Source organism: Cebus imitator, unplaced genomic scaffold (genome assembly GCF_001604975.1).
Source record: "Cebus imitator isolate Cc_AM_T3 unplaced genomic scaffold, Cebus_imitator-1.0 Scaffold464, whole genome shotgun sequence".
NCBI lineage: Eukaryota > Metazoa > Chordata > Mammalia > Primates > Cebidae > Cebus > Cebus imitator.
Genome location: NW_016107779.1, coordinates 588207 through 603977, shown reverse-complemented (window position 1 = coordinate 603977; position 15771 = coordinate 588207). Strand labels below are relative to the sequence as shown.

The following is a 15771-nucleotide window of genomic DNA, read 5'->3' as shown; positions in this document are numbered from 1 at the left end:
GGGCATGGTGGCGCATGCCTGTAATCCCAGCTACTCAGGAGGCTGAGGCAGGAGAATTGCCTGAACCCAGGACGCAGAGGTTGCGGTGAGCCGAAATTGTGCCATTGCACTCCAGCCTGGGTAACAAGAGTGAAACTCCGTCTCAAAAAGAAAAAAAAATCAAACGCAGGCCAAGAGCCAAGGTAATTTCATTGATTTTAGGGTAAGCAGGAATTAGACATTTTTCTTCCATTCTTAGAAAAAAAAAATTATTCATGGTACCTGTTTTCCTCTTCCGAGTTTTGACATCAACAATCACAGCCCTGTTCTTCTCAGTAAAGTGCTTCAAGATGATCACATTATGGGGTTCGTTGGCATTATCCACATAAACACAGCGGGTTCCCACACAGAGGACCTAGAACATGGGAGATAGAGACAAAAAGGCAACTCAAGCATCAAGACCAGAAAGAATACTTAGACACAAGCCCAGCCTCCTTTGTGCCTCTGACTTCAATAAGCATGCAAGGATAGAGACCTTCTCATCTCAAAGTCCAAAGAGTCTGGCACGGGCCTGGCACAGAACTGATTTCAGTCCTTGCTGGATGAAGCCATGTTTTTACAGCCCCCCTTTGTCCTAATCAGTTGAGACATGAAGATTAGAAATAAGGTCAAGATGAATGCCAAAATGAAAGACAATTGTTCTTTGGAGTTATTTGTAGTTTAACGTGTTACGGTTACCTATTACTCAAAGCCAACTACTGGCTCCTAAGTGAGTCAAATGGCTTAACTGCTAAAAATGCAAATTGAATAAATTATCCCATAATCCTGAAAATACTTCAATACTGTGAAAGCAAGGCATACAGGCAAAGGCAAAAGCTTCCGAAGATATCTATACCTACATCTACAGATGCCACAGACACTTTGGTGTGCACAGAGAAGACTGGAAGGGGTGACCAGGCCCTCAGGCCTTCGGAGTGTGGTACCTGGGGGAAGCCAACCAGCACGAGCAGGGTGAAGATGTTGGTATGCTTCAGCTGGAACGGCAGCTGCTTGATGCAGTGGTCTGTGAAGGTGGCGATGACATCACGCCACAGTGGGGCGCTGTCGAGTGAGCGCAGGATCTCTGCCATGGAGCACGCCCAGTCCAAGCCCACCCGGCTGGAAGGCAAGAGCTCCATTAGGGGCAGGACACAGGGCTCCAAACTCATCAGAGCTTTTTCCTTCATCTCTGTTTTCCAAATTTGATGTTGCAGTTCTGTTACTTTTACAATGAAAATAGATTTTCTTCAACCTCAAAGCCTACACTTACTGCTCGTAGAAAAAAAACCAGAATATGCCTCATCAGAGAGCTGAATCAGCAGCCAGTGCCGAGACTGCTCAGCTGTGTTAATGCTGGTGTTAAGCACAGTTTTAATGTGGGTTGACAGCACTGCTCATGAACCCAATTCTATTTCCACAAAACTCTCAGACAACAGAACTGTAGCACACTGAAATTAATCAACAGCCAGACCTTCATCTTAAACAAACACCACGGTGGGTAGAAGGCAGGTGGCTAGGGGAGCGAGAACCAAGGCTACCTGTCCAGACACACAGCTCCCAGGCTAAAGAGCAGGTGGGTGGTTTTCCAGCCATCTGGCACAATGGAACTGTCCCCTGCAGCAAACAAGTTGTGTTTGGCTGAGAGGACTTTGATGACCGCGGCGTCTACCTCTGCTGGCAAAAGACGGATAATTAACTGGCCGAGAAGACCCAGGGTGAGATGGTAGGTTTCATTCAGGTGGCCTGCATTTGAGATGACAACCTGAAACATGAGTGGAAGGACGTGCTCCAGGTCTATGAGGGGAACTGTGGGGCCCTGCCAAGAGAGGGAGAGAAATCTTTTCAGTGCAAAATCCACATAACCAAAGCATCTAAATATTATATCCCCTCCTACTTTATTTACAACTGGCCTAGTGCTAGAATCATGCTGTGGCTTTCCTAAGTGCCATATGTACAATCATTTATAAAATAAACATCCTCAGACCTCATCTTACAATTCTACTTCTAATATTCCTTTACCCTGAAAAACAAACTTAAATATTTGGTCCCCCCCACCTTCCAAAATGGCCATTGTAAAATAATTTAAATAATTCGGAAACACGCAAAATTTAAAGCTCTCCTAAATCCCCTCCCTGCAGCCACGCCTAGAAGATAGCAACTGTTAAGTTTGATGAATAGCCATTCAACCTTTTTCTATGCATATTTACATGATATATGTAAAACAGGCCAGGCATAGTGACTCACACCTGTAATCCCAGCACTTTTTTTTACATGATTTTCTATGCATATTTACATGATATATGTAAAACAGGCCAGGCATAGTGACTCGTGCCTGTAATCCCAGCACTTTTAGGAGGCCAAGGTGGGAGAATCACTTGAGCCCAGGAGTTCAAGATCAGCCTGGGTAACATAGTGAAACCCGTATCTACAAACATACAAAAATTAGCCAGGTGTGGTGGTGCATGCCTGTAGTCCCAGCTACTTGGGAGGCTGAAGTGAGACACTTGCTTGAGCCCAGGAGGTGAAGGCTGCAGTGAGCCGTGGTCATGCCAACTATACTCTAGCCTCGGCGACAGAGCATGACTCCGTCTCACAAAAAACCCAAACACAAAACACACACACACACACACACACACACACACACACACACGTGTATGTAAAATAAAATTAAAAATTTAAAGTTATTTTTCTTTAAATATTGTCTTGCAACTTATTAATACTTTGTTTCCAATTCTACATTATTATATAAACTATTCAGCTCAACAGCCTGGTACAAACATTTCTATACTGAAGAAAACTTTTTAAATGTTTGAGTTGTTATCCTCACAGTGATTCAAGACGGCACTATATCCATAATATGAATACAAAGCAATCAAAGAACAAAAAGTTCTTGGAAATAAAAAGTGATTCTTAAGAAGGTGTCTCCCTGAAACGGCAGCCTGGTAGGGTGTCACAGTCCCAGAAGAATTCAGAAGGTACCTAGGCAGGGGCTGGTCTGGTATAGGCCACAGGGTGTCAGAACCCAAGCAGGATATGGAGTTTCCATGGAGAGGGCCTGGCAGGGGAGTCGGGGCACAGGTGGGGTAAAGGAGTCATCCAAGCCCAGGAGTGCCCAGGCCTCTGGAGTTGGAGCTTGGACTCCGAGTGAGGGCATCAACACAGAAGTGCAGCCTGTCCAAACCTAAGAGGAGAGGTGAGGGCATCCATGTGGGGAGTTCAGCCTGGCACAGGGGCTCAGAGTCCAAACAGCATAAAGAGAGTGCTGCCACTGAGTAGCAGCCTGTTGTGGGTGAGCGTGGTCTCACTGCAAGGGGGCAACCTGGATTAGAGAGGTAGACCCAAGTGTTGTGGGGAGGTACCCACATCAAGAGTCCACTGTAATCCCAGCACTTTGGGAAGCTGAGGCAGGTGGATCACCTGAGGTTAGGAGTTTGAGGTCAGCCTGACCAGCATGGTGAAACTCCACCTCCACTAAAAACACAAAAATTAACCAGGTGTAGTGGTGGGCACCTGAAACGCCTATAATCCCAGCTACGTGGGAGGCTGAGGCAGGAGAATCGCTTGAATCTGAGAGGTGGAGGTTGCAGTGAGCTGAGATGGCGCCATTGCACTACAGCCTGGGTGACACAGCAATTAACCTATCTAGTGCTCAAATCTTCATTTCTAAATACTATCCTCTACCAAAAGGAATGAGGTCACCTTAGAGAAATGGCTGATTCTAGGGCTAGGGGAGGAAGAATTCATGAAGTACCTGAAATGATGGGGACATGTCAAAAGGACATAGAAGTCAGCCTGAATGGGTTCACATGGTCAAAATAAGTAATAAGAATAATGAATTATAGCTCATGGAGTAAAACAGGAAATCGTGAACCCATACTGACACAACTAACTAACTAAATAGTCTGATGAGAAGCAGGATATTTACATAGTTTCAAAGGCTCCACCCACTAACTATTTACTAACAACAAAAGGGGAAAGATTATAGTGGAAAAGGCTAATTGACACCACTTAATCCAGTGATCAAAGTAAGCAAGATCAGTAATGAAATACGTGAAAACTGTGTTCCACTTAACAGGCTGCAGTGAGAATGCAGCATCTTGTCTGTGACTTTCCTACCCAAGAAGCAAAGCCTGAACCTAATTATGAGGAAACTTCAGACAACTCCAACCCCAAAGAGGAAGACATTCCACAAAATCGGTGGTCTGTAATCTTCAAAAGCATTGTGATCATGAAAGACAAGACTGGTAACTGTTGAAGACTAGAGGTGATTAAAGGACACAACAACAAAATGCTACACATTTTTTCTTTCTTTTTAAGAGACAAAGTCTCACTCTGTTGTCCAGGCTAGAATAGAAAGGTGCAGCCTTGGCTCGCTACGACTTCAACCTCCTGAGCTCAAGTGATCCTCCTGCCTCAGCCTCCCAAGTAGCTGAGAGTATAGGTGTGTGCCACCATGCCGGATTAATTTTTCTATTTTTTGTAGAGATAAGGTCTTGCTATGTTTCCCAGGCTAGTCCAGAAACCCTGGGTTCAAGCAATTCTCCTACCTTGGTCTCCAAAGTGCTGGGATAACAGATTCAATGCACTGCGCCTGGCCTATATATTAATTCTGATCCTCCTGCCATAAAAGACATTTTTGGAGCAACTAGTGAAACCTGAATAGGGACTAAGGATTAGATGGTAGCAATGTACTGATGTTAATTTCTCTGGCTTTGATGACTGCTGTCTGGTTACACAGGAGAATCTCCTTGTTTGTAGAAAACACACACTAACATATTTGGGGTGATACGGCATGAACTTGGCAACTTACTCTCAGGCAACAATTATTTGTATAATACTCCCAGCTTTAATCTAAGTTTGAAATTGTTCCTAAATTCGAGAAGATATGGAGCAAATAAAACTTTCACATGTTGCTCTGGGAGTGTGAACTGGTACAAACATTACAGAAACTGTATGGCAGACCAAGTGTGGCCCGGATTTGGATGTTCAAAAGCCACATTTGGGTATGCTCATAGTACTGTCTGCAGTAATTTCCAGTTTGGAAACACTCAACAATGGTAAACTTTGAAAGTATGGTAAATGGAATTCTAGAAAACAGTGAAAATGAATGAAAGAAACTAATCACAATGACATGGATGCATCTCACAAACATAATGTTGAGTGGAAGGAGCCAGACACAGGCCGGGCCTGGTGGCTCATGCCTGTAATCCCAGCACTTTGGGAGGCCGAGGTGGGTGGATCGCTGGAGGCCAGGAGTTCGAGACCAGCCTGGCCAACATGGTGAAACCCCGTCTCCACTAAAAATGTAAAAATTAGCTCGGTGTGATGGTGCGTGCCTATAGTCCCAGCTACTTGGGAGGCTGAGGCATGAGAAATCACTTGAACCAGGGAGGCGGAGACTGCAGTGAGCAGAGACTGCACCACTGCACTCCAGCCTGGGCAACAGAGCAAGACTCCTTCTCAAANAAAAAAAAAAAAGAGCCAAACACAAGAGGAATGCACTGTGACTTAATCCACCCACGTAAAGTTTCATAACGAGGAAAACTAACCTATCGTGATAGAGGCCTTTTTTATTATTGGGTTGCAAGGGTTCTTTATGTATTCCATATAGGACTCTATCTAGGCACTTTTCACACTAAAATAAAACTAATCACTTGCCCTCCAAAGTGCCTGCTAAGAAAAAAAAGATTATCGGGGAAAATAACCTCAGTGATGATTTTTAAAAGTCAACTTAATAAAATCTCTCAGAACAAGAGATAAACCCATGAAAAATATGACCAAACTGAAGATAAAATGGAGGGTAGATTCAAGGGTCCACCCTGGCCAGGCACGGCAGCTCACACCTGTAATCCCAGCACTTTGGGAGGCGGAGGTGGGCAGAACACTTGAGGTCGGTAATTCAAGATCAGCCTGGCCAACATGATGAAACCCCGTCTCTACTAAAAAAACCACAAAAATCAGCAGGGCGTGGTGGCACACGCCTGTAATTCAAGTTACTCGGGGGGCTGAGGCAGGAGAATCGCTTGAACCCAGGAGGCGGAGGATGTAGTTGGCTGAGGAGAGGTCGCACCACTGAACTCCAGCCTGCCAGCCTGGGAGACAGAGTGAGACTCTGCCTCAAAAAAAAAAAAAAAAAAGAGATCTACCCTGCATCCAGGAGATGCAAATGGGGCAGATACAGAACACAACCAAACAATGGCAGAAGGGCATTTCCTTGGCAGAAGTACAAATGGAGTTTTCAGCAGAAAAGCAAATGATGCTGGGAAGGAACATAGAAAGAGAACATCTTTTTAAAAATTATTGTACAAAACCTTTCTCATGGAGAGAATATCTATTTTGACACAGTTTAATGAAACATCTGAGTTCCAAGGGTAAAAAGAAAACATTTAGTCAAAAAAATCAGACAATTTTCATACTTGGGATATGATGAGGGAAATAAAAGCATCTTATCTTGTCAAGGAATAAAAGGTCTCATTTTGTTTGGGAGGAAAGGTAAAACAGTTACATGGTTAATTAAGATAGAAATATAGGCTGAGAAAAGTGGGTAAAAATTTAACTACAACCATGTTTAGGTAAGAAATATGATACAGACTTCATGAATGATTAGAAAAAAACAGCAAAAAGAACTTAGGAAGGGGCGGGGGAAATGTGCACTGAAGCAGGGCTGGGATGGGGACAGCTGGCTGGCACGGAGCAGTTAACCAGCTCAGCCCACGAGAAGTAAGCTGGCTGCCCGTAACACAAATGGGTATAACACAGTGGAGACCAAGTCAGGAAAAGGTCATTTACAGTGAAATGGGTAAAATCAACACAAAAGGCTAACAGCCCGTTGCAGAAGGGCCCCACCCCATGAGAGGGTTGCTCAATGCACTGCCCTGTGAGATACGGAAAAGGTGTGGCTCTAATTGACACAGAGGCAACTGAAGTGAGCAGAATCAGTGGTATTAAGAGAGAAGAAAGGCGTGGGCTGATGTGCCTGCTCAGTCTCCAAAGGTTGGGGAGGGATGGCAAAGACCAGGACAGTGCCTGCGCTGTCCAAGCCTGAGGGTGCTGATTTCAGAGGCGCATTACCAGCTCCCTATACAGATGTGCTGCTGGGTAAGGCCAATTCACCCAGGTGAACAGAAACACATCTTCAAAATATCCTGTTCTCCTCATTCTAGTTCCACATGCATCATACAACCTTCTGAGCTACAGCGTAGTCTTCTGGAGGGATTTCCATATCAAGAGGGAACACCTATTGATTTTCCTGCCAGACACATACCCCTGTGAATTGTGACTGATTTATAAATCAGCCTCAACTCCCACATAAACGTTGATTCTTCCAAGTCTGAGTATCTCCAGGCAAACTGCTAGAAAAAAAGTCCTTGGACTCCAAGATCTGAGCACCAAACCTTGGGTCCTGTGGGAACCTTCCCTTCCCCAAAGCCCTGCCAAGTTGAGAAGTCCTGTTTCAGCAGCCTGTTAGCTTTGTCTTTGATTCCTTTCTGTTTACTAGAAAAAATGGGAGACTGCTGTAAAGATTGTCAGCTATTCCTAAATTAATAAACAAATTCACTACCAGCTCAGTGAAATAGCTAACAGGATCTTTTCTTTAATATGACAAAAATGACACTAGTGTTCATATAGAAAAAATATACATGCAGGAATAGTCTAGAAAATTACTGAAAAGAATAATGAAGGCATATCTAAACTGTCCAGAGTCTTTAAAATGTCAATGTTTTGAAAGTTTAAAAAAAGGCAAAGGAAGCAGATTAAAGATGAAATCAGCATGACCGGCATCTAAATGCAATGGAATTTTTAAGTGGATCCTGATTTTTTTTTTTTAAACCTGTAAAGCACATTTTGAGGATAACTTGGAATATCTGTATTCGGGTTATACGTATAAGATAAAATTATTCTATCCATGCTAAAAGTGTTAAGCATGATAATGACATTGTGGTTATGTAGGAGAACGTACTTTTTTTTTTTAAAGGCAGGGTTTCACCATGTTGGTCGGGCTGGTCTTGAATTCCCGACCTCAGGTGATCTGCCTACCTTGGCATCCACAGTGCTTGGATTACAGGCATGAGCCACCACGCCTGGCCAGGAGAATGTACTTTAAGGAGGCACAGGTTGAAGTATTGAGGGTGAAGTGTCAATGATGGCTTCAAGCCATTTTCAAAAGTTCAGGAAAAAATATAAATGGAGATAAAGCAAAATATTAACAACTGATATTAATCTAGATGAAGATCTAGATATTAATCTAGGTGAAGATCTTCATTTTGTTCTTTGAAGTTTTCAATGAGCTTAAAACTTCAAAATAAAAGCGTAGAAAATATTAGCATTATATACATATAACGATGATGTTATACACACACACGCACACACATACACACACACATATGTTTACAAAATACAGAAAGAGTCAGAAGAAAATAATTCTAACTTACAATGCTACCGTCAAGGATACAGAGATGATTGTCATCATTTGTTTCAGTACCTGGCTTCCCAATTTTGCTTCCTATACGTATCACCACCCGCTCTTTGAAAAATAAATTGTCCTTACCAACTTTAAGGGAGGTAGCATGGCTGCTAGTAATCCCAAAATCCTCTTCTGGGAACACTCAGCAAACACTTGCTCAGGGCTTGGAGTAACTGCTTTTTCCTCTGTGGGCTTCTGAGATGACGCTTCTGAATCTTCAGCATCTAAGTGGTTAAACAAACTTTCAGAATTTGTCCGGGTCTCTACATGGATGAAGAGGCAAGTAAACCACTACACTCTCCCCTATGCTGCTACGGAATAAAGCTGGGATTTTATTTATTTATTTTTAAAATTTGAGATGGAGCCTCGCTCTGTCGCCCCAGCTCGAGTGCAGTGGCGAGATCTCAGCTCACTGCAACCTCCGCCTCCCAGTTCCAGTGGTTCTCCTGCCTCAGCCTCTGGAGTAGCTGGGATTACAGACGTGCGCCACCATGCGCGGCTAATTTTTGTATTTTTAGTAGAGATGGGGTTTCACCATGTTGGCCAGGCTGGTCTTGACTCTTAATCTCAAGTGATCTGCCTGCCTCAGCCTCCCAAAGTGCTCGGATTATAGGCGCGAGTCGAGTCACTGCGCCTGGCCTAACGCGGGATTTTAAAAACCTATGGCTGTGCATGTCTGCGCTCAGCTGTCTCCTCTTCCAGGAGGCCTGCCTGAACCCTGCTTAAGTGACATCCTGCCCTCCCCCCACTCTCTCACCCCCGCCCTCTCCATTTCCCTGAGCCTGCTCTGCTGTGCTCACAGCATTTCATCTTTTCACATTCCACATAATTTATATTTATAGTTTACTCTTTGCCTTCCTTCAGATGTTTGTTTCTTTCAGTGACGTATCTCAAGCACCTAGAGATGTTTCTGGAGCATGGCAGGTACTTAATACTTGATGAATGAATAAACTGCCTATGAACCAGGATGCTGATCCTCAGGGGAATCAGACTCTATTGAATTCTGATGATTTGGATTGAAGCAGAGTGTCAGACTGTTTTCTAGAACTCAGATGAGCGTCGGACAGACAGGGCAGAAGGCCAGGTGCTCACCCTGCCATCACAGAGCAGGAAGTGGGGAAGATCCTGCACCCCCTGGGCCACCATAAGGAGGAGCCTGGGACTTGGCTTCATTCTCTTGAGCCCACGGCATGCTCCTCAATCCTCCTGAACCAGCTCTGACCTTGCTGGTGCTATCCTTTGGCAGGCTAAGGCCTTCAGCAGCATCTCCGTCATCATCCTCCAGGGTTCCACTCCATCCCTACACACCTGCCAAGAGGGGCTTGTCCACTTTGGGGCCTTTGCTCCTGTTGTCCTTTCTTCTCCGAATGCCCATCCCCACTGCAGATCCAGCACATTAAGGGTCCCTGAGATCTCTTCCTCTATAAAGCTTTAGGAGGACACAATCTGCCCCAGAGAGATACCAATCACTGTTACAAACACCCACTTACACCTCAGTCCGCCTCCAATGACAGTTACCTGCATCTCTGTCTTAAGCCTCCTAGACTGTGAGCTCCAAGAGGGCAGGAACCATGTGTCTGACTCAGTCCCTGTTTCATCCCCAGGGTCAAGAACAGTGCTTGGCATATAGAAGGTGCTCAGTAAATACAGGAAATAAACAAGGTAGGAAAGCAAAGTGAAGAAAGATGACATCTGAAGTGTCATCAGCACCATCTGAACAGAACTGAGAAACCACGCAGCCCTGGCGTCTAGCCAGCGTCAAGCTGTGTGCCACAGACGCTTGGGCACGGGTATATGCGCATTTTAAGATGAAAGAGATCAAGATAACGGTCAAATCGTCTTTACCTGGAAGTCCTGTAGGTGTGCTGGCATCTGCAGGTGAATCTGAAATTTGGGTCTGGCATGAAGGATCCTTCATTAATGATACACCTTTATCTGCCTTATTTCTCTGCTTGAATTCTATAGGTCTGACTTCCTCATGAACAGCTCTCCTTCCCTTAAAAAAAAAAAAGTGTAAAAGAAGGTTTCTTATAATAAAGTTTGTTCCATTATTATAATAATGTTTTAATGATTAGTCAGTCTTCACAGACTGAAAACCTTTTGAATGCCATTAGGAAATGCCACTCATTTCTTAAGATAAATCTATATTCTAACTAAGACAGTAACCACTGGACTGGACACAATGGCTCACACCTGTAATCCCGGCACTTTGGAAGCCAACACAGGCAGATCACCTGAGATCAGAAGTTCAAGACCGGCCTGGCCAACATGGCGAAACTCCATCTCTATAAAAATACAAAAAATTAGCTAGGCATGGTGGCGTGCGCCTGTAGTCCCAGCTACTCAGGAGGCTGAGGTGGGAGAATCACTTGAACTCAGGAGACGGAGGTTGCAGTGAGCCGAGATCACGCCATTGCACTCTCACATGAGCAACAGAGCAAGACTCTATCTCAAAAAATAAAAATAAAAGACAGTAACCATTGCATCGCATCCCCATCTTCCAAATGTTCCTCCGTCAGAACCTGTGGTCCCATAAGCAATGGCTCTATTGAAAACCTCTCGTACATTCTATTTAGCTTTCAGAAACCAAGTATGGGAAGTTGTTCCCTGGGGAAAAAGAAAAAGCTGTGAAACTCTTTCTTTCTTTTCCTTTGGACCCTGTGAGTATAAAAAATTGTGACTTCTCTTCTAGTACACTCTGGTGGCTATTGTTATGTACTTTGTTTTTCTTCAGTATAAAAACCAAATCTTTATATACAGAATAATTAGAAAACTCTTGATATCTAACATTATCTTTAATATTATGAAGACTACACCAATTGTATTGCCTAGAAATATGACACTGTTTTCACTGCCATAGATGAAGCTATTTTATTGCTGCAGAAACTGGCATTCCGGGAGTTGTGGGACAGGGCTGTGGGTTGTATATATTTCCTCTCTTACTTTTCTATAGAACTTGCCTTTGTTAGTTAATACGGTAGGTGTACATAAAACCAATCACGTCACTTGATCAAACAAAACCAGATGCTGCTCCTAAACCGAACTACTCACACCCTCTCTAACAGGTTTTAGCATTCTTTCCTAGCTGCCCTTTATTTTAAAAAACAGAATAAGCATACTTTGATGCCCTTTTGAGAATCCTATTTTGGCAATGAAATTTGTTAAAAGGGCCCTCCCTGGAGGGCGGGAAGACTTTTCTGGAATCAGGAGTCTAGTGGTAAGCTGCCCGGATGGGCAAGGTGACAGTCTTCAGTTGCATGTCCTGAGAAGTCACTCAGAAGCCCCCAGTGACCCTGTGCTCCCGGGACTTCAGGGAGCCTTTCCTTATTGTCACACAGGCTTATGTGTAGAACTGTGGCTACATGGGGAGTCTTCTGTGCATGGTGGAGGCACCCCAGGTCCACGTCTGAGGAGGCCAAACGTGACTTTCACTCTCTGGGGCCAAAGGTGAAGTGTTATGCAACACCAAACATTCAGGAGGAGGCATGCCGTCTCCCAGGGCACCTAACTTCCCCTCCCCTCTCTGCATATGTAACCTCAACATCAATCCTACCTTCATCCTCTTTCTGAGAAAAAGGTGACAGTAAGACTGTCCTAAGAGAGGAATGAAACTGGGAGAGCTACTTGCTTTGTTAAATGCACCCTCTGAAAAGACCTGACACCATACTCCCTGTACCATGTGGCACTTGTGAAGACAATACAATTCCAAAGTGCTGGCAAATGACTTCATCTTCTTTCCTGTTATCAAAGGACACTGTAGACAGAATCTTCTGGATAATGCTTCTGGCTAAGGTTGGTTTCTCAGTTGTTCAAAACAAAAAGTCACTGGAGGAGAAAGGGTAGATACCCTTAACAGGGACTTGGGGTTGCTTAGAAGCATGTGAGAGCTGAGAAACAGTGACTTGTCCTAGGGGCCCCAACAGGATATGGTCCTTAAGGCCACTGTAGTGGCAACACTCAGGTTCAGTTGTGGGGACAGTGCTGGAAATTGGTTGTGGCTTTACTAGATGCCTAAGAGGCTGAGCCAGAGGCAGGATACCCTGGGTGCCCCTGGCTGCTCGTGGGAAGGCGACCTGAAAGGTGGGAATGGCTCAAGAATAAAAACAATGCCCTAGAAGTCTTTGGAAAAAGTCCCATTTCAATCCTGAGGCTGGGAAAGCCTAAAACAAGCCTGAAACATCTTTATCAAAAATTAAGGAAGTGTTCAAAGAATAACAGTAACATATCAAAAGAACATAAAAGTCAGGTAGGAGCAGTTTCCGCTGCCCAAACATGGGACCATTTGAGCATCAAAATAAATAATGGGTCAGGCACAGTGGCTCAGGCCTGTAATCCTAGCACTTTGGTTGGCTGAGAAGGGTGGATTGCTTGAGTCCAGGAGTTCGAGACCAGCCGGGCAACATGGCAAAACCCTAACCCTGCAAAAACTACAAAAATGAGCTGGCATGGCAGTATGCACCTGTAGTCCCAGTTACTTGAGAGGCTGAGCTGAGATCATCATTTGAGCCCTGGAGGCGGTGATTGCTGTGAGCCAAGATCACACCACTGTACTCCAGCCTGGGCGACAGAGTGAGACCCTGTCTCAAAAAAATAATAAAAGTAATAGATTTTAATCCATTGAATTAAAAAAAAAACATGAAAAAACCTGTGAGTCCATTCTGATATAAATAAGAGGATAAATGGCGAAGCACAGTGCTTATTGGTGGCAGGTTAGTTGTAAGATGCTGAGCACTCACAAGATACAAATATTCCCAGGCCCAAAAGTGAAGACTACTGATTAGTCCCATTTCTCCCAACAATGTTCTCTTTGTTCCCAACATAATCCATGGGTGGTTAAAGTGCTGCCTACAGAAACGGTTTCATGGTAAGAAGTGTGGACGGTTGAGAGACAGAGTTGAAGATTACGTGGCCTGTCTGCTACGGACCCTCTGGCTGAGCAGAAATAATAAAAATGTTCATGTTTCTGTTGGCCAGTTTTGCTTTTGTATTCCTCCACACGACAGGAGGATCTTGGGGAGCTACAGCCCCCAGATGGGGGAATCCCTGAACCAGTAACCTGAGAGAGACAGAGGACAGGAACACCAGTGACTCCTGTGGCAGTCCAGGGCATTTTCAGCATAAACTCAAGCTCTGGAGGCAGCATCACAGAAACAATGGCATGCTCGTCCATAAAACAGTCTTTAGTGCCACCATCACAGGTTATACCTGGATCCAGAAAGGCCTTTCCGTTTATGCAAATGTGTGTAAATTACTGTGTCTACCTGGTAAACAGTAAGCATTTAGTAATACTGTACTTAATTATTGACTGAATATTAAAATAGCTACACAGATATAGTGTTCGCCATGGGCTGAGTTAATATTTTTTCTTTTTTTTTTTGAGATGGAGTCTTGCTCTGTTGCGCAGGCTAAGGTGCAATGGCGCAATCTCGGCTCACTGCAACCTCTGCCTCCCGGGTTCAAGTGATCCCCCCGCCTCAGCCTCCTGAGTAGCTGGGACTACAGGTGTGTGCCACCATGCCCGGCTAAATTTTTTTTGTATTTTTAGTAGAGACAGGGTTTCACTAGGTTGGCCAGGCTGGTCTTGAACTCCTGAGGTCATGATCTGTCCACCTTGGCCTCCCAAAATGCTGTGATTACAAGTGTGAGCCACTGCACCCAGCCGATTAATTTCTTTAGGTGCATAATCTTGTTCAGTTCTTATAAAAACTACTAGAAGACAAGCAATGGGAGTAGTTAACACCGACATGGAACTTACTATTAACTATTCTAAGCACTTTACATACAGTAGCTCAAAGTATGCAATGTATACAACTCCTCACAACAAGACCATGTTATAGGTATTACTGTCATCCCCATTTTCAGATGAGAAAACTGAGGCAGGCTGGGTGCAGTGGCTCATGCCTGAAATCCCATCACTTTGGGAGGCCAAGGCCAGCAGATCACTTGAGCCCAGGAATTCAAGACCACTCTGGGCAACACGGCGAAGCCCTGTCTCTACAAAAAATACAAAAATTAGCCAGGCATAGTGGCACACGCTTGTGGACGCAGGCACTTGGCAGGCTGAGGTAGGAGATCGCTTCAGCCTGGGAAGTCAAGGCTACAGTGAGCCGAGATCACACCACTACACCCAGCCTGGGCGACAGAGTGAGACCCTGTTTCAAACACAACACAACACAACACAGAAGAGATTATAATAACATGCCCAAAGTATGACAGAGCAGGCATCTGAACCCAGCAGCAGCAGTCTGGGTTAGGAGCTGGTGCTCTTAACCTCTCCGCTACGCTGCACTGAGTGAATGGCTCTCTCGAGTTCAACCTGTAATCAATTCTGTGTACTAAACAACTGTCATTTACATTGCAGTGCACAGAAGGGCCTGCTTCTGACCGCTCAGCACCCTGGACAGCTTTCTTCTCTAGCTGCTCCTCTGATGCTTGGGTGGGCACAGTGGCTGGCAGGGCCTGATCTTCTGGCAATATTCCAAGCAGAGCTAAAGCTTTAAGACCTATATGAGAAGCAAATAAGAGAACGGTTAAAAGTTTTATAATGAGAGTTATTTTCAGCAAGTGCCATAAATTACTTCGCCATTATACAGAAATAGATAAATGAGTTCTGCACAAACGAAATCCTACAGTACTCAACACGAACATCCCTCACTATTTAAACCTATTCAGCTCTTCATCTCAGATGGTGAGAGGCTGAATAGCAAGGAATACCTGCACTTTATTAACAACAGAAGATAAAACATATAACCAGATTGTCTATTTAGAAAATAATCAACATTACACATTTATAGTTGCCCCACACAAGCAGACTGCAAAATTCTCACTGGCAAATGGGTAAGAGAATTGCTCTGGGGCTGGTGTGACCCATCTTGTATCTAATATAGGTCTGATTCCCTAATGTTGACTAGAATGGGGGTTCCATGATCTGAGGGAGTTTAGATGTCTCCGAGATTTAACTTTCAAGCTGTTTTCTTCATCCCGCTCCTCAGTGAAGTCTGATTCATGTAGATATATCGCTAAGCTATTTTACTCATGAACAGCTGTCATCTAGAATACAGTTGTATGTAATCAGATTTACACTGCAGGTTAAAAAGTCTGAATTCTTTCAGAAAAGTTCGGTAGATTCAAATACTAGATTGCATCCACAGATAGAGTTTTAGTTGTTATTTAAAATTAGTTTGAGGTATTAATATTAGTTTTGGAGAAACTAAATATTAATTCAATGCCAACATATCTCTAAAATGCACCTGGAAACTTAAAATTAAGTTCCACACCAGGGTAAGCCC

The 15771-nt window shown here is 44.1% G+C and overlaps 1 protein-coding gene across 2 annotated transcripts in view; it reads right to left on the bottom strand.

Annotated features, from left to right (window-relative positions):
- ZZEF1 (zinc finger ZZ-type and EF-hand domain containing 1) overlaps window positions 1-15771 on the bottom strand; it is a 132671-nt gene that overhangs the window by 23915 nt on the left and 92985 nt on the right. For both annotated transcript variants that reach the window (XM_017512181.2, XM_037732700.1), the window contains exons 37-42: window positions 14837-14985; window positions 10328-10478; window positions 8567-8706; window positions 1557-1834; window positions 963-1137; window positions 262-394 (exon numbers count right to left, since the gene is read on the bottom strand). In XM_017512181.2, the coding sequence (XP_017367670.1) occupies window positions 262-394; window positions 963-1137; window positions 1557-1834; window positions 8567-8706; window positions 10328-10478; window positions 14837-14985 (1026 nt within the window). The remainder of the gene's footprint in view (window positions 1-261; window positions 395-962; window positions 1138-1556; window positions 1835-8566; window positions 8707-10327; window positions 10479-14836; window positions 14986-15771) is intronic.